Raw genomic sequence first — 27,887 nt, 5'->3', positions numbered from 1 at the left:
GAAGACTTCAGTTGTACCCCATGACTGTCATTATGTCTTAACAATCATTTGTACCAATATGTATTTTTTTAACAACATGTTAAAAACATAGATGAATTTGAACCATTAATATGTTTTGGCAGAGATTTACAGAACATATTTCTAGAACAATTATTCTTGATATTATCTTCCCTGTCTAATATAACATGATGGGGACATCAGTCAGGGCCATTCATCAGTTACTTGCATACATTTTAACACAACAAAGAAAATGTGTGTTTACACATGGAGGCCATCATGACAAGCTAGTTGAAGCAGTACATCCAGAGGATAACACCTTGGACAATTCTGAATGCACCTGTGTTCCCACACCAAAGCGTATCAGTTCCAGGAACACCAGACCTAGTTTTACTTGATGCACACACAGTACAACTATGGTTGGAGAGTGGCAAGAGCTACAGGCATAGCCTAGACCCCATCCACTACCTTTAGCACCATGTGACAGCAGACAGCACTCCTGAATAGAGACCAGAGCTGCGCCTTATTCCAGATGTGCTACCTACCCCGTCCTACATGTTATCCCCCAGCTTGCCCCACACTAAAATCTACCACCTACTCATGACAGGTGGTATACCAGTGGAATTGTCACAGGAATCTAGAAGAACATGCAGAAAAAGGCCCTGTAATTACAGGTCTACTTGATTATTTCCCATATTATGGTGATAATAAATGCTGGATGTAGGTGCAGATTATTGCCTGAAATCAAGCATTCTAAACTACTCCCTGTGGTATTGCCATACCAGAATACAGCCAACTCATAATCAGGGTCAAAGTGGTGATGAGCAAGAAAATGCCACAAAAATATAGATATACCCTGGGCCTTTTACAGCCCCCTTTGTAATCTCAATTTGGGCAGGATTCAAGGATTTATGCCAGGTAAAAATCAGCTGAAATTGTGCTGGCAAAAACTTCTCATTCTCAGCTTGCACACCTCAGACTTTTGGAAAATATGTGGTACTACCTCAATATACCCAGTGGTATATACCAAGAGATATTGTTACGCGTGACCGCAATGTGTAAGTCCACCGCAGTACGAGTTTCTAAAGTTGATGCGGAGGTGGACCGTCAGATGCGCCAGGGAACAATTGTTCCCTGACCGTGGCACAGGAACGTTACTACGCAATATGCTGAGTGGGGACTGGCGCAGTCCTGCTCAGCATATTACAAGTTCCTGGACCGCCAGCCTTTTTAGGGCAGAGCCCTGCCATGAAAAGGCTGGTGGTGCCCCCTGACATGAGGATACATTCAGGTCTGTACCCTCACAAAGTTCCATCACGGCATGGACGTGGATGTCCATGCTGTACTGGAAAATTGTTGCTGTTCCCATTGTGGTGCCTGTTTTCCAGGCACCGCCATGGGAACAGCAAAGATCTGCCAACCCTATTACGAGTTGTGCATTTCCAACTCTTAATGCGGTTGGCAGTCCTTGAGCGGATTTGCATGCGTTTGGCGCAGTGGAGGCGGTGTTGCACTGGCTCTGCTGTGCCAAACTTGTAATCAGCCCCTTGGGGCCAGATGTACGAACCTTGAAAATTGAGCCTCGCAATGTGCGCTCAATTGTGAGTTGCAAATTGCAAGGTGCCATTGACAATGCACTACAGTGTCAGAGACACTGATTGCGATTCCCAATGGGGTTGCAAAATGCGAAGCTTATGAATATTTATGACCCACTCGCAATTTGCGACCCCATTGGAAATGGCTGGCCATCCTAGGGATGGTGGCCTGCTGAGCTCCACAGACCACCATGTCTGGGACTGCTTTTCAATAAAATGCATTTAAATGCAGCCCGTTTTCCTTAAAGGAAACATTCTTGTTTCATTTTTTAAGGGCAGGCGGTCCCTGGAACCACTGCCTGCCCATAACAAATATTTTTCCCTGCATTTGCAAAACGGAAGGGGACCCCTGGGCACCCCTTTCCTTTTGCGAGTGCATTACCACCCTCTTGAAGAGGGTGGTAATTTGGGGCGGTCGCAAAACATTCATACATGGCTTTGGGTTCTCTATTAGGAAGGTAACACCCCTTCCTAATAGAGACTTGCAATTACTAAATAGGGAGTCACAAATAAATTGTGACTCTCTATTTAGGATTTGTTAATGGCCCTGTGACATTTTGCATTCGCAAACGGGTCGCAAACCTGTTTGCCCATGAAAAATAGGGTCGTACATCTGGCCCTTAGTCACTTAGTTACCTATATACAATTTTCACACACTCTATTCTGTTGTAAGAAGATTTATTGAAGCTGGACATTTTATTTTCCTATGCTGTGTATTTGTACATGAAAAAGAAGGTTACCTATGCTGCTCTTGATCATTAGCAGTGCTTTTGGATCTCAATTCTTGCTCAAAATATAATGATTTCAGGAGCATAATTTGAAGTCCAATTTCAACAAGGCTTTAAAAAACAACCCAACAGGAAAGAGTTCAGTTTTTATATTGAATGAGAAATGATAATAGGATCAGGCATGGATTCAAAGAGATATAGTCCTGGGGGCTATTTAGCTAATAGGAATATGAATGCGGATGACTTTTATTTGTTAATTTTAATGTTGGTTACGTACTTAATGTAATTGCAGTATTGTCTACATGTTTTATAATTTTAAGTAATTTAAATATAAATAATGTATACTACATTTTTGACATATTTTTTCATCTCACTATCTACATGTCTAAGGGCAAAAAATTTAAGTCACAGAATATGGTTTATTTGTTTAATACATTTTGCTGAGCTTTTTGCTGGTATGTTTCACAGACCTGTGTTCCAGAGGCATTCAATCAAGTCAAAATTGTACAGGCTGCAAAAGACTGGCCAACTAAGGGAAAAATCACTTTTAAAGATTATCAAATGAAATATCGAGAAAACACTCCAGTTATCCTAAAAGGGCTAAACTTGACTATTAATGCTCAGGAATCAGTTGGAATTGTTGGGCGGACTGGCTCTGGTGAGACCTTTTCTCTCATTTTATTACATAACTGTATCTTGTGTTTTATATGTAGCTATATGCTTTGTTCTTCCTTTTGTCTGCTCTAATGTAATTCAAACACATTGAACATTGAGTTCTGTTACAAATCCCACAAGACGAAGTACATGCAAACAAAACCACTTTCAATGGCTTCTTCTGGTTGTCTACCACCAAACTGCCTCAATGACATCAAACCACTACTCATTCCAACCTTTATTGAATTTCCACCACTCAAATGCGCCAAATCAGATATACAAATTCAACCCTTGTTTTCAATAAGCAAAAAGAGCTGGTATACATATATTAAAAACTCTACTACTGTCAAAAGGGATATATTGTCCCATTCTTAGCCTCCCAAAAAACAATCCTTAACATAATCAATCAATCAGACGTTTGTAAAGCGTGCTACTCAACCGTGAGGGTCTCAAGACGCTGGGGGGGGGGGGGGGGGGGGGAAGCACCTACTGATCAAACAGCCAGGTCTTAAGGAGTCTCCTGAAGGTCAGCAGGTTCTTGGTCTGTCCTGTGGATGGGGAGGGTGTTCCATGTCTTGGCGGCGAGGTGGGAAAAGGATCTGCCGCCAGTGGTTGTTCAGTGGATGCGTGGAACGGTGGCGAGGGCGAGGTCAGCGGAGCGAAGCTGGTGGTTGAGGGTGTAGAAGGTGAGTCATTTGTTGAGGTATGCTGGTCCAGCGTCGTGGAGTGTTTTGTGAGCGTGGGTGAGGAGCTTGAAGGTGATCCTCTTGTTGACGGGAAGCCAGTGCAGGTTCTTCAGGTGGGCGGAGATGTGGCTGTGGTGGGGGATGTCAAGGATGATGCGTGCAGAGGTGTTTTGTCTTCATTAGAGTCTCTTCTGGAGTTTGGATGTGGTTCCCACGTAGAGGGTGTTGCCGTAGTCCAGCCTGCTAATGACGAGGGCTTGGGTGACCGTCCTTCTGGTTTCAGTCGGGATCCATCTGAAGATCTTGCGAACACATAATCTCTTTTTTTAAATTATATTTCCCAGAAGAGACAATAGTTACAATAAAAAAGAAAAAGCTGCACAATCACAGGTATAAGCATTACAAATAACCGTATCACCAGTTACCCATATAATTCCTCTAGTTAAAAGAAGACAATTATTTACGCCAGGACAACATTAATTAAACAACTCATATTACATTATAGCAAGAATATAGAGACAGCATAGACAATTTATGTATCTGACCTACTCCATCAAAGGGCCCCAGATTTTCCTGCCCTGTTTCACCGCTCTCCGTCCCTTGCATTTGTACAGTGCCATCTCCAAATTACATATATGGAGCATCCTAGCATACCAAGCTTGATACTCCGGAGGGTCAACATCCTTCCATTTTGGTGCCATCAGCAATCAGGCTACTGCTATTGAAATAAAACAAAAATATACCTGTGTCGATTCTAATTGTGCTTTCTCATCAAAACCTAATTGCATCATAGTTGGCGAAATAGGCACATCTTGTCATAGCACCTTATGCGGAAACATTTCAATTCCCTTTTTCAGAAAGTTTAGCTTACTGCACTCAAAGAACATATGAATCAGATCTGGAGGGCCTTGCCCACATCTTCGGCAATGATCATTTCCTCTTTTGCTCTGCCCAAACAGTTTTGCTGGGGTAAAATACTAGTTGAAAACTGTTTTGAAGTGTTGGGCCTTCACATTGGTGGAAAGAAATACTTTCTTTGAAAGAGCCAATGGCCTGCTTAGGTTCACGTCCTGGTTTTCCAATGTAGCTGCCCAGGTAGTTTCAGTTTTTACTAAATCATCCGGAGTGGCTTTTATCAAAAAACAATAAATATCCTTAATTCAGTGGCTTTTGTATAGGATGGTTTCTAGCAAAGGGGTCCTATCTGTAGAGGTGATATTTGATATGAAAATTCTGATGGTTTCGCTAATTTGGACATACTTAAAGTAAGATCTAGCGTCAATTTTATACCGCTCTTGTGGATCTACAAAATAAATTATACCATTCCTATCTAAGACATCCCCAATTTTATTAACACTTGCCTGTTCCCAATGTTTACCAATTCCATCATAGAGATGGGATGGAAAAACTGGTGATCGCCACAGGGGTAGGTATCACTGGAGGCTGGGAATTTCTAACAGCTTGCAGACTTTATGCCATACATTCCAAGCCAATCTAAGAGGCTTAAACAGTGTTTTTTGTAGTAACTAACCTCCAACTGCCTGAATGAAACCCCTGGTGCTGCTCTACCTGAGGCCAGCTCAAACATGGAAGGAGGGACTTTGCATTCCTGTGCACCCAAGCATGTTTCTGCCCCCATATTGAATTTAAACAGAATAGCCATTTGTTGCAACATTATGGCCCAATAATAATATAGTAGATTGAGATCTGCCCACCCCGAGCTTGAAGAAAGGTCAGGAATTTCAATGAGCACCTGACCTTCTGATAATGCCAGATAAATTGGGAGAATATTCCATCCAGTTTTTTAAAAAAGCAGGCTCCGACTCTAACTGGATACAGCGAAATAAATATAATACTTTTGGGAACATAGTCATTTTGAGCACGTTGCACCTTCCTATTATAGACATATGTAATTTATCTATTCTTTTTAGGTCTATGCTAATTTTGTCTATATGGGGAGCCGAGTTTGTTGCCCAAATGGAACCCAAGTCCGCTGAAATGTCGATCCCAAGATAGGTAACTACCTCATTTCTGGGGGATCCTGACAGATAAGACTTTTGGTGCAGTCAATCGGAGTTCAGACATAATCCCGACTACCTACCAAATTCCTTGGCCAAAACTTCAATCCTCGTAATTGCTCCCAGTGGGTCGGGGGTAACAACAGCTATGTCATCAGCATATGCTAAGAACTTGGTATTATACCCCCTGACCACTACTGGTTTGATTAACTGGTCTTGCATAATTGACCTAATGAGCAGATCGATATATAATGTGAAGAGAATCGGTGGTCAAGGGCATCCCTGTCTCGTCCCTCGAGCTACCACAATCCTTTCGGACTCCTTATTCATCAATTGGAGCCTAGCGTATGGCTGTGAGTACATAGCTCTTACAGCCATGAAAATTCGTCCTCCAAACCCATTGGACCTTAAGTTGTCCCATAAATATTCCCACTCAACCCGATCAAAAGCTTTTTGAGCGTCGAGGAGACTCAAAGCCATCTGTTCTCCCGAAATTTTCGCTATGTCAAACAGGGAGATTACCCAACGCATGTGATCTGTGGTCCCTCACCCTGGTATAAAACCATGTTGCCATGGACTCACCAATGAGGCAATAACTTTGCCAAGTCGAAGCGCGATGATCTTAGAATATAGTTTCCCATCTGCTTTAATCAGGGAGATGGGTCGATGTGAATCTGGGTCCTTGACGCGTTTCCCTTTCTTGAAGAATACGACTATGTTGGTTCCTTACCAGGATTGAGGTGGCTGGCCCTTCTGTTGTACGGCCAAGAACAAATATTGGAGCAAAGGGGATAGCTCCAACTGGAGTACTTTATACACTTCCATTGGAATCCTATTGGGGCCTGCCGCTTTCCCTGCGGCCTTTGCCTGGAGTGCATCGGTGACTTCACTAGGCGAGATATCTGCCTCCTGTTCCTGCAAAATAGGAACATTTATATCATCGCTGAGCCCAGCAGTCTGATAGAGGTCCCTGTAAAATTCTGTGAACACACTAAGAATTGCTTGAGACTCTGTTGCCAGGGTCCCATCTTTCCTTTTTACCCTCATGTTGTTATTTGTAACTGCCTTTTGTCTTAGGCGTAGTGCTAAATGTTTGCCTCTGGTCTCCCCGTACTCATAGTTGTCCATGTTATAGGTTTGAAATGCTTCCACCATTTATTGTAAATACCATTAATTTCTGCCTTTATCCTTATGACCTCCAGTTGCAGCTGAGTTTGTTACTCTACCTGTTTTTGAGCGATTGCAGCCATGTGGTCCTCCTTTGACTTCGTCAGCTGATCTGTTAGTCGGAGCAATTCCTCTTGCTGCCTCGTCTTAAGTGATCCAACAAAGCTGGCAACCTCCCCCCTTAAGCCAGCCTTAAATGTGTCCCACAATATTTCTCTAGAGGCACTAAACCTGTTTATTTTTAAAAACTGTCGGGTCCATTCCCTCATATGCTCAATAAACCCCTCAGTGAGCAGTCATTTCCTATCAAAGGTCCACTTTGTTAGACATCTTTGATGCCCCTGAACCGTTACTTCCAGCATCAAGGGGTCGTGACCCGACAGTATTTTCAGCATCTTCTTTGTATTAGCACCATCAACAAGGGCATTGGTAGCAAAAACATCATCTAGCGGCAATGCACACCCTGAACTTAAGCATTTCAAGTTACTATCGTGTGATAACCTCTTGTGGGGCACTGTAGCAATTACCTACATGGCCAGCAAGCTGCGAGAGAAAGACGTTCAGTTTATGGTTTTCAATGCTGGTAGCTTTACATATCTCTGCAGGTCCCCACAATTTCTTATGATTGTAGTGTACTTCTCTTAGCTGGTGACTTCACATGCCAGGATCACACAAACTGTTGAAGAGGGAAGCTGGGATAGGTTTTCTGATTTCATGTTGTGTATTGCATATACTAAATGGGTAGCTCTTTCTCTGAAGAGGCCCTTTAGTCAATTCAGCTGGGCGGGGGACAATTTGCAAGTTGCTCGGCCTTTAGTTGCTCACGATGATTTTCACTCATCAAAAGTAGCTCTCACTACAGAAAAGGTTGGAGACCCCTGATCTAGCCTAACATACTTCCTATGAGGACATGACAAATAGGTATAACATAAGTCCTTTTGCTTCCTACGGGCCCATATGTCGATTAGCTCATGGCTAGAGATCAGAGCAGCTAATGCTTTATAAACTTGCGGCTTTCTCCCCTGATATTCCTTAGTGAAGGGGCCACTTGCATCCAAATGAATATTGAAATCCCGACACATAATAAGGGGGCCCGGCCAGGAGGCTACCTCTAACTCCAGTTCCTCGAGCATTCTGGGATCATCTAAATTAGGCCCGTTAACTGTACATATGGTAAGCCGAACTGATAATGTGGCTATTGCCCATCGCCCCCATTTAATTGTTAGAATTCGCTTTGCTAGGGACAACCAATTTGAAACATGGATTGCAACCCCTTTAGTGGTAGTAGTCTGGGAAGAACAAGCTACCTGTATGTATCCTGGGATTGTGTTGAGCCCTTGCTTCTGCCACAGGATGGGTTTCTTGTTGGCATATTATATCTGTCCCCAGAAAACTAAATGCCTCACTCACCCTAGCCCGCTTCCCCCATCATTTAGTCCCCCAACATTAATTAGGCAAACAGCTAACCTACCCATTACTAAAACATTTTAAACATCCAAATCAATTGCTATACATTTTTTAATTATGCCCACTGTTTCCTGTCTCCCTACTTAGGTTACCCAAGTCATGCTGCTTTTTGGGGGGTTTTCTCCCCCCACGACCGCCCTCCACCCCTACCTTCACCCACCCTCCCCTCACTCTTCTTCTCCCTTCCCCCAGCCTACCACCAACCCAACCATCCTACCCCTCCCTGCAACCCCAATCGGAGAAAAAACAGACCTGTGTCGGTATGTAAAGGATGATCAAATACGGTGCCTCCTCCCCACTGGTGGCTTATTCATGTACATGTGTCCCTATCTGGTGTCTCTGTACACCTTCAGTAATCTCAAGAAAATTATAGCTTATGTTATGTGAACATCTCCATATAACCCCCTCTCTTTTTTTTCTTTCTAAATTGTTTCCCCTAATTCCTTACCCCTACCATAAGGATTTGTGAATCTAGTCACTCTCTTTTTTAAAAAAAATACATTGACTGGTTTTTCTCAACCCCCCACCCCTGTTTTCTTTTTTTTTTACATTTAAATTTACCCACTGGTTTCTATCAGTTTACATTAGGGGTCCTAGGAACCCTTCTGGGACCCTCGACCATATAGACAATAGCTTTAGCTTTACAAACCCCTAAATAATACGGTTATACAATTATACCCCACCTGAAGTAAAAAACTCTATACCCTTGATTTCTGAGGTAAAAAATTTGGTTCGGTCAACCCAGATTACTTTCAAGTGGGCCAAGTTCAATAGGAAAGCCTCTGCACCTTTCTCCTGGAAAGGTTTAATTATTTGGCGTAAGCGCCTTCAACGTTCAACAGTAATATGACAAAAGTCTGGTCTGGTAAAGAATGAAAAGCCATCCCGACTCGCTGAGCCTCAGGCATAGCTTTTTAAAAGATGTTCTGTCGCAGCAGAACGATTCCAAAAAAACCCAGGAGTGCTTGTGGGTTAGCATCAGGGTTAACTAGTAACCGAAGAGTAAAGGGGACTCGATGCGCCCTTTGAATTTTATGAGGCCAGTTCCAACCTTCTAGTTTTTGAAAGGACTTTTGCAGCAGCTCGGCCGAATACCTCCGGACATCCGATCCCTCTTTCCCTTCAGGAATATCAAGGAACCGCAGATGATTCCGTCTCTGACGATTTTCGTTTTCCTCAAGCTTCCACTGGATGTTGATTAGTTGTGACTCATGTGCTTCTGCTTGGCCCTTGGTGCCTGCGATGTTCATCTTGAGGGCAGCTGTTCTTGACTCAAGGTCCGTCAGCCGGTCACTAATGGCGTTGCATGTTTTGGCTACTTTTCTACTTTTGTGAGTGTCTGCTTTCCAAGCGAGCCTTTTCACGGTGAGCAATCACACATTGCAAAATAGTATCCAAGGTGGGAGGCACTACAGGCTGGCTGTCAAGGGGGGCCTTATTTTTATCCCCAACCAGTTGATCACCCGGGGAGTAGTCCCACTTTAGGTCCCTGTACCTCTGATTATCTATTCTTCCATTTTGTTGTGTGTCTTCTGTGTGGTAGCTGTCAAATCCACTCCAGTGTTGGTTGGTAGACACTCCGTCTCACTTGCATCTGTATTAGACTCTGAACCTGATTCCACATCTGACCAAGTGGCATCTGATAGGGAAAAAAAGAAATCGTTAGCCTCAGAGTTCTGCTCCCGGTCACTACGAGCTCCCACTTTCTTGGAACTAAGTGCCCTGTGGCAGTTTTGCTTTTCAAGCACATCCGAACATAGAAAAGCGGACTCGGACTCCCGTTAGTCCAGCATGCTCCCTAGTAAAGCCTTTGTTCCCATCCTTGGCCATATCTTGTTGGATTGGATCACCTTTGTTCAGAACCTGGGCACCTTATGAGACATCCGGCCCCTGCGACTGTGACTGGGAGAATAGCCCTGAAAAGCCCCCACTGCTGCATTTATCTGTCTCTTCTGTACTCATTCCCATGTTACCCTCGGCTGCTGGCTCTTGGGTTTGGTCACCTTTTCCCTCCACATACTGCATTTGAGTAGCCAGTGTTCTCCCCCCAGTTACATGCGGACAAATTTCCTGACATATCGCCCTATGTCTCACCCAATGTCTCATTCCCCCTGCTGCCCCCAAAGCCCAGTGTGGTATTACCGGCCTGCATGCTGCTCTGGCAACCTACCTGAGCTGAGGCTGAGGCACAGTCCTGCTCCGTACTTGCTGTGGGCTTGGATCAGCTACCAGCGCCTTGCAGCAACTCAAGCACTGAGGCACCGGTCTGCTGTTGCTGGGGCTGCGTGACTACGCTCCTCCCCTTCCCCTCCGTGTTTGTCTCTGTTCGGGTCGTCTTCTGCGGGCGTCCCGATTGAGCTGATTGAGCCGTCCCTGCTGGTGCATAGGCTGAGTCCACGGCTGGCATATGTTGGACTATCTGGTGGGCTGTCTGGTGGCTTGCACCTCTTCCCCTTGCTGCCGGTCTTGGCCCCATGGCCGACGCTGCTCTGACCTCTGAGATCCGACATCCTGCAAACAGGGAAAACTCCTTTTCCATCCACCTGCAACGTGCAATCACCGACTCGGCCTGTCACGCTATGGATTGAATCCAAGGTAGGGCCCAGCTGGGGTCTGTACATTTTCTGTTTTGCAGAGGTTTAATCATGCTCTTGCTATAGAATTAAAACTGAGTTCTTGATGCCACTTTGTTGGGAGCTGCCTACGGCCGTATCAAGCGGCCACCATCTTGCTTCCCCACATAACACATAATCCCAGTGCACACTGATTTCAAACTCAAGACTCTCTTCACCCCTATCTCGTTTCTCATCCATTACCATCACCATATTGCCGTTACTCAAAGTACTTGTCAACTATCCTCTTGTATGTCTGCCTTCACTGTGAAAACAACATCAAGCTCACACACAATGGTTTTGTGGGCATTTTACTGTGGGGCAATCACCGACTCACTCTCAAAGCTGTGTTTGCCCTGAGGTGATTTACGCTATTTATGAGGGGGCTCTTCTGTGCCCCTGCTTTCCTTCCCACATTGCCCATAGGCCTTTTGCCACCTACACTTGTAGCACTGTTTAATTAAGTGATTCAGTGCAGGTGGCAAAATGCGCCATCAACATGAAAGCACTTCCTTGACAAATATTATTACAAGGTTTCTTTAGAAGTGATCTGTTATACGTAAAAATATTCAATCAGCATTCAAACATTTCACAAACAATACCACATATTATTGCTCAAGAAACTACAGGAATAATGTGTTATGTAAATAATAATGGGAAAAAAATAGGTTAAAGTTGAAGTCTGTGACAAGTCCAAGCAAGATCTATATAATGTTTCATCACAAAAGTAACTTAATATATCACATCAGTGGAGACATAAAAATCATGTATATCCCAACCACTCTGTACATTGAAATATGGAAATATAGAAAAGAGCCATCATCATCAGTGTTCATTATAAATGGGATGCAACATAAGAAAGTGGTATATTATTTTAATGGTGTTATCATTAAATGCACTTAGATCAGAGAAGAGAGTAATACATTACCACTTTACAGTGTGCTGACCTGTAGGAAGGGCCAGTATCACAACATAGCTCTGTATTGGGTATGTAAAAGACTTACACCAGGAATCCTTTAAAGTACTAAAATCACTAGTAGAATTTAGTTACAATAATGTATACAAAATTAATTGCTGATGTTCAGGAACCCCATATCAAAGCATAGCCTTATGGATTAAAACATAATTCTCAGAACCTTGATAGCATCTTCCGGTCAACATGTTGGGACTGTACAGCAATTATATGGATCATATGTTATATTATTAGAAGCTGTACTCCTCACCAACTTCTTAAAAACGTAAACTATGATTACAGTTGTGCCACTTATTTACTGGTAAAAATGCTATGCCCTGTGTTTCAATATTGGGTATAATGGTCCATAGAAAGTGTACCCCCTAATCATTCCCTAAGACAAATCATATATAATACTGAAAATACAATACCAAAGTAAACATTATTAAAGTGTGCACTGTTTTACATTACAAAATTGAGCAATGTCATTATGCTCTGTTTTATATTGTATTACTAAATACTAGAGGAGAATGTAGTTGCTTTCTCACTCATTCAGATGCCATAAAATATTGTAGTAAGCTGATTTTTGGCCAGTTTCAGTTTTGTTCTAAAATGTTCCCAACACTCTTTGCTGATAACATTATTTCCCCTACTAGTTATTCTCTCACCTTGGGTCTATTCTAATGTCCCTGTCTGTGCACTACTGAAACAAAACAAGGCTTCAGGAGAGATTTCTCAGCACAATCTCAAGTCAAGACCTAGCTGCATTAGCAACGCCCTTATAATAGCCACTAGATGTCTTCTCATGATTTGTCTAATGTCAAGCTGTAGCGCCCCATCCTTGACTCAGAACTGATGAAGAGCTGAGGTATCATGAGATAAGCAAACAGTTAATTTGTTAATTGTTAATTTGTTCATCCTTTCCAATTTTAAGGTCCTTGTGTTTAATATGTAGCTGATCTGATGTGTAAATAGAAGATGATGCATTCTTTTAGTGCTACATGGTTTGTAAATACCAGAAAACAGATTTGGAATACAAAAAAGCACATATTTCTCTGCAGAGATGGAATAGCACATACTGGGACGTGAATATTTAAGTTCTCCAAATGGATTCGCTTTTTTCAGTGTTGTAATATATATTGAAATTAAAAGAGACTAAAAATGATTTCCAAGTCATTATGTTAGACATTTTAAAATGTACAAATTGAGAACTACATTTTCCCTATGTGCAATTAGAGCCAATAAGGGGAGCTGGTGACTTTGCTCGGCTGAAAAGTAATACAATAGTAGCATTCTTATAAAAGAATAGTAAGGCGTTGTGAGGCATTCCAATTTTATGTGTGTACAACACTTGCCCTGGTCTAGAAATATGGAGGCATGATTGGTGTAGGATAGACATCATCTGGGTAATTTGGGTACAGGTTTTCAAGTGACATGCACCACAGCATATTCCGTTAGTCATTGAGGCAGATGTGATCATTTTGTTTATTCAGCTGCCTGAGCTTTATCCTTTAGGGACACAGACATGACATTGTTATTCTATTAAGGTGTCTTAGATAACTAGATCATTCATGGTTTTTTTTCTCTGGAAGCTGCACAGATCAGAGGAGGGCAGGCATTAACTTTAAACTTCAGAGTACCTTTTTGTGTTTTGAGAGCCTATGGCTACATTAATATAATTAGGTCTGTTGCCTGACAGTATGTGATCAAGAAAAAAGAGCTTTCAGAGTCCCACTGAAAGAGGGTCTTAGGCTATAATTGTATGTGGTTCCTATAAGTACAGGATAAATTGGGTTGAATCGTTGTGCTGTTTCTGCTTAAAAGACTGCTTGTGGGGTCTTTCTAGCCAAAATGGCCAACTGAGCATGATCCACGGAGGCTCCACTACCAACTTACTGAAGGCTGAGGCACAACATCTGCTGACGGCTTGAGTTGGTCTCTAGAGGCTGATAAGGAGTGTGGGGAACAATGAGGGAGTCCAAGGGAGTGATGGTGGTCTTCTGTACATGACAGATTGGAAAGGATTTGAAGCGCGAGGCCGAGGACAAAATGGTGACATACTTGCTTAGCCCCAGAGCCGGTGAATGAACTGAGAGAGGAGGCCTCTGCCAAGCGGTGAACACCCCACCCCATGCGGCCACATTGTCAATCCCAACTAAATCCGGCTGATAATTCTAGCTTTTGTGCCAAGTACCTGGGAGTATTGAAATGCAGAGCTTTATGAGTTATGCATTTGTTGAATTCTTACGTCATAAGGGAGCCAGTTTAGGGAATTCAGATCAGGGGAGAAGTGTTTGTTTCTTTTTGTTCCAGTAGTAGTATTTGTACAGACGGCTACATATTCACATTGGGTGATATGCGTGCACCTTACACACTGGGAAACACGATCATTGGAACTTTCCACAAGTATTAATGAGGTGTAAGCATGTTAGACTTTGGTTCTCACATGGTTTTTGATCACATCATCTAACATATTTAAACATTATAATAGGTTGGTTAACATCAACATGAAGAATTAATATATGTATAATTGAACACAGATGCTATAAAGATACGTTCTGTTCTGAACCTTTAACTTCCTCCATGTTACAGTTACAGAGCCCCTGAAGAAGGGCTACTCCCCCGAAATGCATTGGGCATAAATACATGTTCAGATAACCAGAATGTATGTTATGATATAATAACACATTTAAAGGACACGAATAATCAAGCAAGATGGAAAACTAAATAATGATATAATAAAGATTTCCGGAATACAATACATCAATGAAGTGTGTTTACGTTGCATACATTGATACAGAGTGCATGAAGGCATGCACCTCTGAGACAGAGGCCAGCACCAATTCAAATGTCTAGTCTAATACCCAGAGATTTCACAGAATCTATGAGGAGTGCAATTGAGGGAAGTTAGATGCTTCATCCATAGGTCAATCTTGAGACTGTGCTTAGGTAGAGTAATGAGGAGGAATTCCATTTTGATGAAATTAGGTTTGCGATGGTTGTGAGTAAGCCAATTCTGTGCATGTTGTAGAATTGTGTTGAGGGTTGTGAAATCATCTGGGGAGGAGATTTTCAGGTACAATTGTTTGCCATCTGCATATATGTGATAATGAATGTGAGAGGATGGCAAGGAGTCTGCTATAGGTTCCATGAATAAGTTGAAGAGAATAGGTAAGAGGGCAGATCTCTATGGGACCCCCAGGGTGAGTGTAGTGAGTTTGGACAGAGATTGGTTGACCTTGACCCTTTGGGTTCTGTTATGGAAGAATAAAGTAAACCATCGAAAATAATAACAGTGTTATAAAATAGAACATTCACAGTTATGGAAAAAGACACTTATGAAGGCAAGGCAATGTGGTTGATTAACCGATGTAGGCAGGGTTGTATTGGCTAAATTTCTGTTAAATTTCTTTGCTAGTCCTTTTATCAGATCCTTACCACCAAGATGTCCTTCTCCTTGACCCCATTTACTCACAGTCGAGCTTGATCAGTTCAGTAAATTATGGCATGCATATAGAACACCCATGTATTTGTTTAGATTCTATCTGTATAGGGTATTTATGCATTTTGTAATGTACGGCTGTATACATATGAAACACTGGTACATAAACTGTGATGTCTATTTCCTTAACTCTGCAGTATTTGTGTATAGTATGAAATGAGCATTTAGAGAACATTGTGGGATTTAGTTAAATACATTACTTTACATCTTCAGTTGTAAAGATTTTTGCAGTACATGACGACCCTCTATACATCCATCCAAATGAAAAGACTGCCACTCCTTATCTCACTTATTTTTATTGTTTATGCCTGAGCTGTTTGGTTGTAGATTAGATGCAGCGATATATACTTACATAGAGTGAAGGTTGTAAATCAATCTTAGACCTGCAATCTGAGGGGGTCTAGATATAGGCCTCCTTTAGATCTGAGCAGAGATACCACCTCCCAGGCCTCGACAATGCCACTACCTTCTCCTCCCCTTGACTGTAATTACTATTGAATATTAGATTGGGTCATGATTGTAGGATGGTGGTGCAGTAGCAGATACCAGGATGGTAGTGCAAGCACTTCCAGCACTGCCATGCTTCTCTTTCGGTTTGTAGGTCTAACTGGCTTATGTAGGCATGAGGATCCTGGTGAATCCTACAGGGTTCCCTTTACATATCTAGGAGTGCCTGGGTGTTCATCAGGGCTTGTCGGTGACACTGCTGTTCCATCGGTGATATTCACAGTTTACTACCTACTTGAAGTAGGTGGTAAACTGCAAGTGTTTTGCGACCTACATTATGGTTGCATAACAATCGTACATTGAAGTTCAAGTTGCTATTAGGAAGGGATGCCTTTGGCCCGCCCCTTCCTGATATTGAGCCGCAAACCCTATTTTGCGAGCCGGTAATAGGTTACTGACTCGCAAAATAGGGTTTGTACATGGAGCAGACCTATTTTGCAGTTGCAAACGGCCGATTTCCTGTTTGCAACCGCAAAAAATGATCTTACATCTGGTCCTTAATTTTTTTCCACACATTGCTAACATGTCCTGACATGTTACCTAGACCAGTGGTTCCCAAACTTTTGACCCCTGAGGACCCCCATTGAGTCACCACTGGAAGCCGGGGACCCCCAAGCAATCTGTATGAGTTAAATTTCAAATATTAAAACAGTAACTGAAAAAAACACACATGTGCGCACAATACAAATACTCAAAGTACTAAGGATTTTGGGCCAGATATATGACCATTTTATTTAGCGCTTCGCAATTGGTGAGTCGCTAAATGAAATGTACAACAGTGTGTTTAACACGGTTTGCAATTCCCAATGGGGTCGCGAATTGCGAGGCTCATGTATATTAATGAGCCTCGCAATTTGCAAGCCCATTGGGAATGGCAGGCCCTCCCAGGTATGGTTGCCTGCTGGGCTCAGCAGACGACCATGTCTGGGACTACTTTTAAATAAAGCAGTTTTTTAAAAATAAAATGCAGCCTGTTTTCCATGCATTTAAAAAAAAGAAAATGAAACGTTTTCTTGGACCACTGCCTGCCCTTAAAAAATAATTTTGCATGCATTTGCAAAGAGGAAGGGGTCCCCCGGGGGACCTATTTGTGAATGCATTACTATCTACTTGAAGTAAGTGATAATTGCGGGTGTTTTGCGACTGTAATTGCAGTCGCAAAACATTTGTACATGGTTTTGAGACTCGCTATTTGGAAGGGAATGCCCCTTCCAAATAGCAAGTTGCAAAACCTATTTAGAAAGTTGCAAAAAAATTGTGACTCGCGAAATAGGCTATGTACATGGCCCGATGGTTTTTGTATGCGCAAACGGGTTCGCGAACCCGTTTGCGCATATAAAAACAGGTCGCACATCTGGCCCTTAGTATTTTATATTGAAGGAATACCCCCTCTGTCACATGTATTTCCTTTGTTTTATAGCATCTCTCATACCATTGTAGGATGTCAGAGCACTTTACATCACATACATATTGAGATAATGAATCATACATGTAAATCAGTGTTTAAAAAATGGTACATAAGGTAAGGGGACTACAAGGTGTAGTATTAACATGTCATTCATACTGATAGACATTTTAAAGAGTGCTTGGCCTGGAAAAGCACAAACTCAGGATTCAGAACATAACACAGTGGCTAGCACTGACTTTTACATTAAAAATGTATTTCTTCACAAATAAATATTTTTATAGGTCTCTCTGCTAGATTACGATTGTCACTTATGAAGTGCACAGTAACAAAAGAATCTCTGTGACAAAATCAGTACCCACTGACCTATGCACATCAAGTCTGTTTGTTACACGTTCTTTGCAGTAGGCACATTAACCCTCTGTGCTACATTAGTTAAGTCAAAGCTGCCACTGAACAAAACCCTCCTCTCTCTCCAGCAGGTACATTAATCACTGGCATTATCTTGACACTTTTTTTGTTGCTCGAACTCTTCTAATTATACAAGAAACTTTGCTGTGCTTTTAAAACTGCTGCCCACGACCCCCTGGTAATGTGTCACGGATCCCTGGGGGTCCGCGGACCCCAGTTTGGGAAACACTGACCTAGACGGTCTCCAGTGTACCTACGTACAATATGTACCAATGATTGTCTGGCATTTCAGTAAAATCAAAACATGTTTCAGATGAGAAGGAGTTGAGAAGTCAAACAATCTTCAAAGCCAGAGAATGCAAATTTCTCTGCAAGACTTTTGTTCTCACACACTTCCCAAATATTAAACAACTGCCATTTTCCAAAGGCCCTCCCTTTATATATAATTTCAATTTCTACTGTTATTATACCTTGTGCTTTCATTAGTTAATAATGATTTTTCTTATGTAAAATATATTTCACAGTCTAACAACATGTTTACATTTCTGCAGTGTGAAATCTGTAGTACCATGAACATTTGAAATTTGAAACTTTAACCTTGGTATAAAAGTCCATTTGTAATGTATTTATCTTCATGTTTTTTAATCAGTACATGTAGTATTCATCACCTCCTCTTCCCTACCCTCAGGAAAGTCATCACTTGGAGTGTCACTGTTTCGTCTTGTGGAACCTATCTCTGGCACCATCTTTATTGATGATGTTGATATCTGCACCCTGAATTTAGAAGATCTTCGATCAAAACTGTCTATAATTCCTCAGGATCCTGTCTTATTTGTGGGCACCGTGAGGTAAATTTTGATGCATAATCAATAAATATATTCATGTTTTTGTATAAGTAGCATGATGGTATTAGATTAATACCTCCAAGAACTTCAACATTATATTTAGAGTTGATACTAGGTAAAAAAATCAAGTTTGGTTTCCAACCAACAAATTATTTAATTAAGGCTGTCCAAAGTAGCAATGTTTTGTTCCGCAAAAATTGCAAATATGTATGGAAAACTGTACAAATTTCACAGTGTTTGAAATATTTTTGCACTGTGTACTTCTGCATTAACATAAGTAGCATTGTGGGAATCTTAATATGCATGAATGATTACTTAGACTAAAATGTGTAAACTGTGGAACATACACTTTGCAGAAGACATCTCATGTCCTGCTTAGCACCATATGTGCACAGCCTGTGAAAAGTGTGGGCCTGTGGAGAAATATATTTACAAAAAAATGTGGCATGGCATTCTGGTGCAAATAGATAATCAGTCTAAAACGCAATCATTGGGTCTTTTTTCGGCTGCGGAAGCAGAAGGGTAGTGCTGTAGCTTATGCCCTTTGAGCTCCCTAGAATTATCAGAACCATATTGACAAACATATTATTGTTGAACATTTTTACCTCCCAATTCAATTCGTATATCTGTTTTGTTTTTTACACTTGTTGTTTTTGTTTCTTTTCTTTTTATTCTGAAATTGGCACAAAAGGATCAAATATAATTTCAGAGAAGGAGAAGATGCACCTCATATCTTTTTTTTTTAACCACATAACTACTGGAATGCCTGAGGTGTGGCATAGGTTTTTTCTTCCTTGAAATAAAGACCTGTCGAGAAAAAGTTATTGCCATGATTTAAAGGTTGAAAGTAAACTGGTTATTCACCTGTGATCTATGATCCTTTTCCGAAGGCATAATCTCATTAAAGACTAAGTGGTAGAATTGCTGACATTGTCAGTTGCTGGTAGGTTGCATAATGTGACATTGTTTGCAAATTTCTGTCACTGTTGTGGCCTTGTACTAGTGCCGTAGGTTGTCCGGAGAAGGGTGCATTTCCACAAAGAAATTAGAGCCTATTAGAAAACATGACTGTAATGAATGAGTACAAATAAAAGCTAGACATTTTAAAAAGAAACCGAAAGTGAAAAAAGAGTAATCCTAATTTTACAGATATAAATTACCCAGTGGTGATCGTTTACCTACCATAGGAAGATCGGTTTGGGGTTTGGTAGTAATGTTACCGCCATTTGACTAATCTTCTAGAAACTTTTCAAAAAAAGGTCATCACCCTCAGCGCCTTCATCGAACGATCCAGGCAGGGGCAGCTCCTCCATAATGGATGGTCAGTTAGCAAAAAATAAAATGATATTAAAACGATAATTTTATTTTCCACTAATTCACAGTCATGGAATCTAGGGTGGGCCGTGCCATGGCAGGGAGGAGAGTTGTGCACTGTAAGTGCACATGTCTGTTTGGCCAGCCATCTTAGGATGGCCAGACCGACATGCACACTTACATTTCTCCAACACAGCTGTTTTCCACAGCCAGATGGAGGAATGGCACTGGCTCCCTGTGCCTGAGAGAGCATTAGACCATCCTGCTCAGCCAAATCCCAGTGCTGCTCTCATGCTTAGTATAGCATGAAAGCAACGTATGGATTGGGTGGGGAGGGGAGCCTGTGCTTTGTGCCCCAGTGACTGCCAGGAGGAGAGGAGCACCAATGTGGCCGACAGCGTTGGAGGCAAGACAGGTAAATTAAAAAACATATATTATTCCCCTAACACCCTCGTCTACTTCCCCGACCACTTTGGATTCGCGGCAGCTGCCACTGAGTTCAGGGTGTATGCAAAAGAAACAATTGATGGATGGAATGCTGGACAATGCAACCACTCACAAGGATCTGGGTTTAATTCATCATTCTTTTGCTCACCACACCACCCGAGGTTGGACCCAGCCATATGCAAATCCTTATGAAAACAGTCCAGCCCGAACTGCCAAGCCAGGTCCTCCCTGGACCGGAAACAAGAATCCTGGGACCAGTTTCAGGGCATCACCCTTCATCAGCCAGGCCTGCTTGAATCCAGTGGTGTAGTGAGCATGGGACCCACGTCTGGGCATACCCTTCCCACTGAGGGGGACATATGCAAAAGAAACAATTGATTGACGGAATGCTGGACAATGCAAACATTCACCACCATTCACAAGGATCTGGGAGTAATCCATCATTCTTTTGCTCACCACAACACCCTAGTTTGAAGCCAGCCACATGCAAATCAGCTTTGACCCTGTTCCTTATGGAAACAGTCCAGCCTGAACTGCAAGTGGGCTCATGACGGAATGGTTCCCAGTAGACAAGGTGTGGTCTGCAATCCACACATCAAACATCCTGACAGTATGAGGAACAGAGCACAGTAGGAGTCAGGAGCAGAATAAAATGAATTCTAGAAGATGATGCATTTAGCAGAGAAGAAAAACAAATGAGTGTTAGGTCTATGAGTGTAAGTCCACACAAAATAAAAATAGTAAGTTAGGTAGTCAGTGATTAGAATTTGAGCATTACTTTTTATTGACAAAATTGAATAAATAATTATATTCTACTATGAATAGTCTTTTTCAGAGAACTTGTCGTAGAGTCTGATCCCTCATCAAACCCTACTACACACATGTTTAATAATCTTGTACTGAAGTCAATATGTAGAATTGAGTCTGTTATGAAGACCTACTATACATATAGAGTCTAACATATCAACAATTTCACACATTCATTCATAATTACATTCACCCAAACACTCATTTACAGACACATTGACTAATATACAAAGACACCTACAATCGCAAACACACACATACACTCTCACACACATACACAAACACCCCCAGAAACACACATGCATTCATTCAAATGTACTCTCATATACAAGTGCACTGAGACATATAAACACACAAGCACAGACACTTTTACACTTACTCAAAAACACCAAACACATAGGTGTACACATATTTACACACTCTCATACAAACACATACATACACAATTCAATTTCAAAGCTTTTATTCGATTTGTAAACAAATCATACAAGCAAAACATGAAATCAATCCATTACATTAAAAATTTGTTATAAAATACGAGATTTATACAGGGGAATCCAAGATAGTTCATGTGGGGATAGGACACATACTAACAAGCGTTTACATTGGATCGTTAAAAAAAAAAAAAAAAAAAAAAAAAAACACACATAAAAATGGCAAAAAGGAATAGAAGTTAACAGTTAAAATCGTACAGACAGGAGTAAATAAATTAGCACAAAATGTTTATCCTGGCAGCTGTACGTTGAACAACAAGCCCCCACCTAATCATGGGACATAAAATTTTGATTTAAAATTTGCTGATACAGACAGGGAAGTATAGAAATATAGCAGCACTAAATATATCCTGGCAGCTGTATGATAAAAGTATAAAAGAATCAAGAAGAAGAAAACATGTACAGACAGGGTTAAAGATAAATTGAACACTGCTGAAAAAGTGCTCACCCTGGCAGCTGTACGTTTTGAGAAGTACAGACAGGAATATGGAGATCATGGCAATACAATACTTTTCCTGGCAGCTGTACATTTCAAAATGTAAATGGCAACAAAAAAACATATGTCCACATTTTCTAAAGCTGATAATAACACAAGGGCATTCTTAAAAGACCGTATATTGTATTTAATAAATATAGGTTTTAAGTACCTTAATCTTAGAAAATGATAAAATTTACAAAAAAGTAGGAAATGGCAGCAACTCTGGCGTGAAACATTGTCACAAGGGCAGGGGGTTTCAGATTTCTGCTTCTGTACTGGGAACGCGACAAGATGGTGTACAATGCCCAACCTGACGCGAGTTAAACATATTGATGAGATGGGCGGCTGACATGTAGGAGATATGCTTGGAACCCCGATGGCAAGTTAAGTTCTCTATAAAACTTTACGGTAGTTAACTTGCCATATGCCTCATCTCGCCCTTTCTTTTTGTACATCAAGAAAGTTTGTTTAATCTCTTTTTTGGGTATTTCTACCGCGAGTTCGGGGTCAGTAAGAACATCAATATCAAACAGAGTCTTAAACCAAAAACTAATGTATTTCAGCCAAAGAATACGTAAAGAAAAGTCCAGGCCTATACAGTCAAGAATAATTTCTTGAGTGAATCGAGTTTCAGGCTTAGCCCAAATAGAACGCCACAATAAGAGTGGGCGAACGGCTGCTAAGTCCGAGATAAACTCGACCCCAACCTCGTCATGAATTAATTGAATGGAGGCGGAGTGGGGAACACATAGCACTTTTCTTAGGAACTTGTTCTCCTCTTTTTGGAGGGGGGTGCCATCTGTGTGGCCCCACACTCCAGCCCCATACAATGCCGAGGGAACACAGCGAATATTGTAGATGTTAATCATGTCACGAATGCTTCTCGAGCCGAGCTTAGATGAGAAGCGAAAAACACTGCTGGTACAACGGGTCATTTTCAACCTAGCATTTTCAAGCTCTGATTTCCAGGATCCATCATTGGCATAGGTAATTCCTAAATAACAGAATGTTTTAACTTGTAACATTTTATCGCTGTCTAGATAGAAATTGGACTTTAGTTTATTGGCTGACTCCCCGCACAACATAACATAGGTCTTGGATTTGTTTACACAGAGTCTCCTGTTTTGTATAAACAACATAAAACCATCAATGAGACGTTGTAAGCCTATCTGAGTGCGTGATAAAAGTACCGCGTCATCCGCATAAAGTAAGATTGAGACAGAATTGCCTCCAATCTGCGGAGCGTCTGCTGATATGGTGGCCAAGGTGCGATCAACACAGTTAATAAAAAGAGAAAATAAAAGAGGAGCTAGTACGCATCCTTGGCGGATGCCCCTAGATACCTTGAAGAATGGTGTGCATTCACCATGGCTGCCATATCGGACTTTACAAGAAAGTTTCTGGTAAAGCCTAGCCAGGAAATGTACTATTTCTTTCGGTGCTCCTAACTCCAGTAAAACCTGCCATAGAATGCCATGATCAACTAAATCAAATGCGCTGCTCAGATCAGCAAAACATAAAAATAAATTACCTTTTTTGGCCACTGTGTATTTGTTAATTAAAAGATCCAAGTTCACGCATTGCTCCAAGGTACCCATCCCCTTCCTGAAGCCGTATTGCACTTTAGTTAAAATACTCATATCTTCTGCCCAACGTTCTAGTCTTTTGAGCAGAATTCTGCTCATAACCTTTACTGAGGCATCCAATAAAGAAATTGGCCGATAGTTGGAGGCCTCGGATTTGCTGCCTTTTTTATATAAGGGGACAATAACCGATTGACCCCAAGAGGGAGGGAAATTACCTTCTGCTGCACAGTTGAAGGTCCTAACCAAAATGGGGGCCCACAGGTTAGGTTCTGTTTTTAATAGATCTATGGGCACCCCATCAGGTCCCGGGGCCTTCCCCCCCCTTGCTATTAGCAAGGCCTTCTAGTCCCTCTTGCAACGTGATTTCCAAAGGTATAGGTGACCACATTGGCAAATCAACAAGAGGTAGGGTCAGTGATACCTTTTCTGGATTAAAAATATTGGTGAAATGAGAAACCCAGTCCTCGCAAGCAACATAAGAAGTAATTTCTGGGACACCTTCCGAATTTAAGAATGGACTGTTGACTATTTCCCAGTAGAGTTTACTATTTTTTGTCTCAACAGCTTCATTCAGTTTATCCCAAGCTTCTCTCTGTAGTACCCTTTTCCTGTTAGAGATAGCCAGTTTGTAATTGACCCTTGCTTCTTTGATGCTAATGCCATCACGGGGTTTGAGCCCTAAAACTCGTTTTAATTCCCGTAAGGTTACAATACAGGGCTTATCGAACCATCCCAATTTTATCGTTTTATTAGCTGAGGGTTTTTTAGTAAAAATACCCTCAATGATGGTATTGATATTAATAAATTGAGATATCAGAAGGTCGTGGTTAACAACATCTTTAAGGCAATAGCTAATCTCAATTTTACAGCTGACTATTACCTCCCTTTGTTTAGCCTCAGAATTGACCCCCGTCCACTTGATTCTCGGACCATTAGGCCGTTGGGACACTATATCAGTGGTACAGGTTTCCCCAGTTCTTTGTGTGACACCCCTTAGGGGAAGGGTGACGCAAATACTGTTGTGATCGCTAAGACTTTCCTCTCTCACATACAAGCTTGAATAGTCCCCATTACTTGAGAACAAGATGTGATCGATAAAAGTCCCAGCTTCCCTCCCTGTAAAGGTAGGGCAACTGGCATTCTGCTTATTTTTGTTACAATTTAATAAGGATAAATCTAGTTTTAGTAGCAGGTTATTTAAGGTGGAGCCGTAATGACAGTGCGGGAAGTGGGGAGAATCCTCACTCCTTCCCGCACCCCCATTAAAATTATCCGACTCCACTCCAAAACCGCATGGGTTACCCTTAGATAGCTGGCATGGCTGCAAATTAAAGTCTCCAGCCCATAGGATGTCTAACTGCTTATTTGAAATGCCTATAGCCTTGGCAATTTCTTTTTCCAGGGGGTACAAGATATTCCCTCTGGAGGCATCAAAGATGTTGTTATAAAAATTGACAAGAACCAGGTCCTTACCCTTAGCACATGCAATCCTTAATACCTGGCTGTGAGCTCCCACATTTGAGCTGCTTCTAACTTTGTAGGTTTCCAATCTGTTGGAAAGGAGAATCAAAAGACCCCCCTTTGCCCTGCCAGAATTGGATTTGGTGGCATTCAGGCAATAGGAAGAATAACCTTCTACGTTGATGTCTTCCTGACTCCAGGTCTCCTGGAGGAGGACTATATCGAACCCTTCTCCTATGAATCTAGACCAAAAAGGGGTATTTAATTTCCCTGCGATACCAGCGATATTCCATGATATCAAAATAAGGTCACCAGGCTTAGTTACCTGAGCTGGTATCTTTGAGGGTCCGGTTACTACCCGACAAGTGTGGGATTGGGTATTAAAAGGGTGGGGACAAAAGGGAGGTGGTTGGATAGAAGAACTTTCGGATGCTGTAGTCTTATGTAAAACCATGTGACCACTAGAAAACACAGGGGCCACTGTGGGAGCAGAGTTAGGGCTGACGGGGTCAGATCGCACAACCGCATCAGATACCGACCGCCTGTAAACAGTTGGAGTCGGTGGAAGTGGGACATAAAGTCAATCAACCATCTCCAGGCAGTCAAATCTGTTAGTGGTTTGGATGCCCTGCCACCCGCCGTCTGCAAAACGGTTGTTGTTGGGATACCAGGGACGAGGTACCCAATCCCTACCTCTAAACTGTTGAATTTGCCATGGGTCGCCATAGTCCCATTGGTGTTCTTGGTTCGAAGCCCAATTTGGCGGTGGAATTGGGTAATGGTAATTAGAAGTAGGGGGGTAGAAAAAGGAGAGTCGATGGGTATCGATTCCTCCCTTCTTCTCTAGGTCAGGCCATGAACATATGTGGTTCACAGTAGAGGCATCCTCGCATGTAATGATGACACAATCCCCTTGAATGCTCTTGGGGATCTTACCCACCCAAGAAACCCTACGTACCGAGGATATTCTACAGGTGAATGGGGGCTTCAAAGGCCTATGGATGCAAAGCCATTGCAGAATTTTATTCCGGAGGGACCAGTGGGGTTCATCAGTTCCCTCTGGAAGTTCCGGTACTCCTGTTAAAATTGCCGTAAATGGAGATACCTCTGGGGCCAATTGAAAAGGGCGTTTGGGTCTAGGCCTCTTTTTGTCTGCATGGGAATTAGCTTTGGGGGCCTTTTTATTGCTGGTAGATTGCTGTAAAGGCTCATTAGTAAGGGTACGATTAGCATCATTGGAAGTAACTTGTGGGGTCTGGACAGCAAGAATTTGCTGACTAGATGACGGTGTCTGGGGTATTGATTTATCTTTCGGCTTAGATTTGGAACAATTAGTACAGGTGTTAGAATTAGACAATGTTGAAATTGTAGGATCCTTTATTATAGATTTGGTATTAAACATAACTGTATTAACTGAGGGTTTATCTATGTTAGTCTTAGCTGAAGGGACCCCCGAACAGGACACCACAGCTGAAACCACCGGTGTAACCCCCCCAGATTTAGCTGCTCCTGCCCTTGGATGGTTGGGAGATTTATCAATAAGTATGGCAAGCTGTTTCTCAATGGCCATGATACTCCGTTCCAGGGGCAGGAGTTGTTGTTTAAATAAGTCCCTCAGTCTTTCAAACAACTGGATATTATCAAAGTCAGACGGACCAGGTGCACCCCCCTGGACAATAACATTAGAAGTACTATGTGAATTAAGCGAAGCAGATGTTGTAGGGTTAGTACCGGTAGGTATATTCATGGCTGGTGCTGTAGTAGTCCCTTTCTTTTTCTTGTTTTTAGGATGTTGGTTGGCCTTATTCCCTTTGTTTGTAGGTATTGACTGCTTAGGAATGGCGCCTTCTCTCACCCCCATAGAATGAATACCTTGAGACTGGTCGTCAACTATAATCCGCTCTAAATCCGGGGTGATCTCAAGGTTCTCAATAGAGTCCAGACCCAATGACAAGTTTGTGGCCGATAAATCTACGGCATTGGGAATGGAATGTAATTGTGCTATAACATTTCCAGGTTGAGAAAGGCTGGGAATAGATGTAACTGCTGGGGCTGGGGTTAAAGCTGTAGCTATGAGACCCAGGGAGGATCTCCTAGCAAACGCAAGGTCCTGGGAAACCCTGCGCTCTAAAAGGGAAATGTTTAAATTGATAGCCTCAGTAGTAGTGGAGATAAATTTGTCGATAGGACCTATAAACTGAGCAGTTCTAAGTGCAGTCTTGCTTCTGGATCCCCTTGTTACTGACATAATGTGGGTATGCAGGCACAGAGGCAGTGGTCCAAAAGAATCACAATCACAGAACCAAAGAGTACCTTTAACTGAGGAGAGGGTCGTCAAGCGATTACGGACCAGACCAAGGAGAGGGGGCCCAGCCCTGCCTGGATCTGTCTGGAACGGGCTGAAACATACACATTTTAACACTCACACATACATACATTTTTATAGTTTTTATAAACAGACATGCACTTTTGGATACAAAAAGACACACAATCACAGACACAGAAACACAATTTAACCCACAAACACAAACATATTCGCACATATAAAGACTACCGTGGAGTGGTGTGGCTCACTGGTTAGAGGCGGCAGACCCGGAAGCAGAGAACGGCCCGGGACCAAGGTTCAATCCCCGATGCGGCAGGATTGTGGACCAGGGTCAACGGACTCGATAATTCTCGCCTCGGTGCCTACTCTAACCAGGGATCACACTCGCCAACTCTGGGCATTAAGCTTGCCTCATCTCTACAACGGCC

The 27,887-nt window shown here is 42.1% G+C and overlaps 1 protein-coding gene across 3 annotated transcripts in view; it reads left to right on the top strand.

Annotated features, from left to right (window-relative positions):
* LOC147677801 (ATP-binding cassette sub-family C member 12-like) overlaps positions 1 to 27,887 on the top strand; it is a 954,180-nt gene that overhangs the window by 738,523 nt on the left and 187,770 nt on the right. For all 3 annotated transcript variants that reach the window (XM_086945451.1, XM_086945452.1, XM_086945453.1), the window contains exons 26-27: positions 2,789 to 2,978; positions 18,390 to 18,549. In XM_086945451.1, coding sequence (XP_086801577.1) covers positions 2,789 to 2,978; positions 18,390 to 18,549 — 350 coding nt within the window. The remainder of the gene's footprint in view (positions 1 to 2,788; positions 2,979 to 18,389; positions 18,550 to 27,887) is intronic.

This window comes from Lissotriton vulgaris, chromosome 12 (assembly GCF_964263255.1).
Source record: "Lissotriton vulgaris chromosome 12, aLisVul1.2, whole genome shotgun sequence".
Classification (NCBI taxonomy): Eukaryota; Metazoa; Chordata; class Amphibia; order Caudata; family Salamandridae; genus Lissotriton; species Lissotriton vulgaris.
This window is presented reverse-complemented; position numbering and strand designations above follow the sequence as displayed.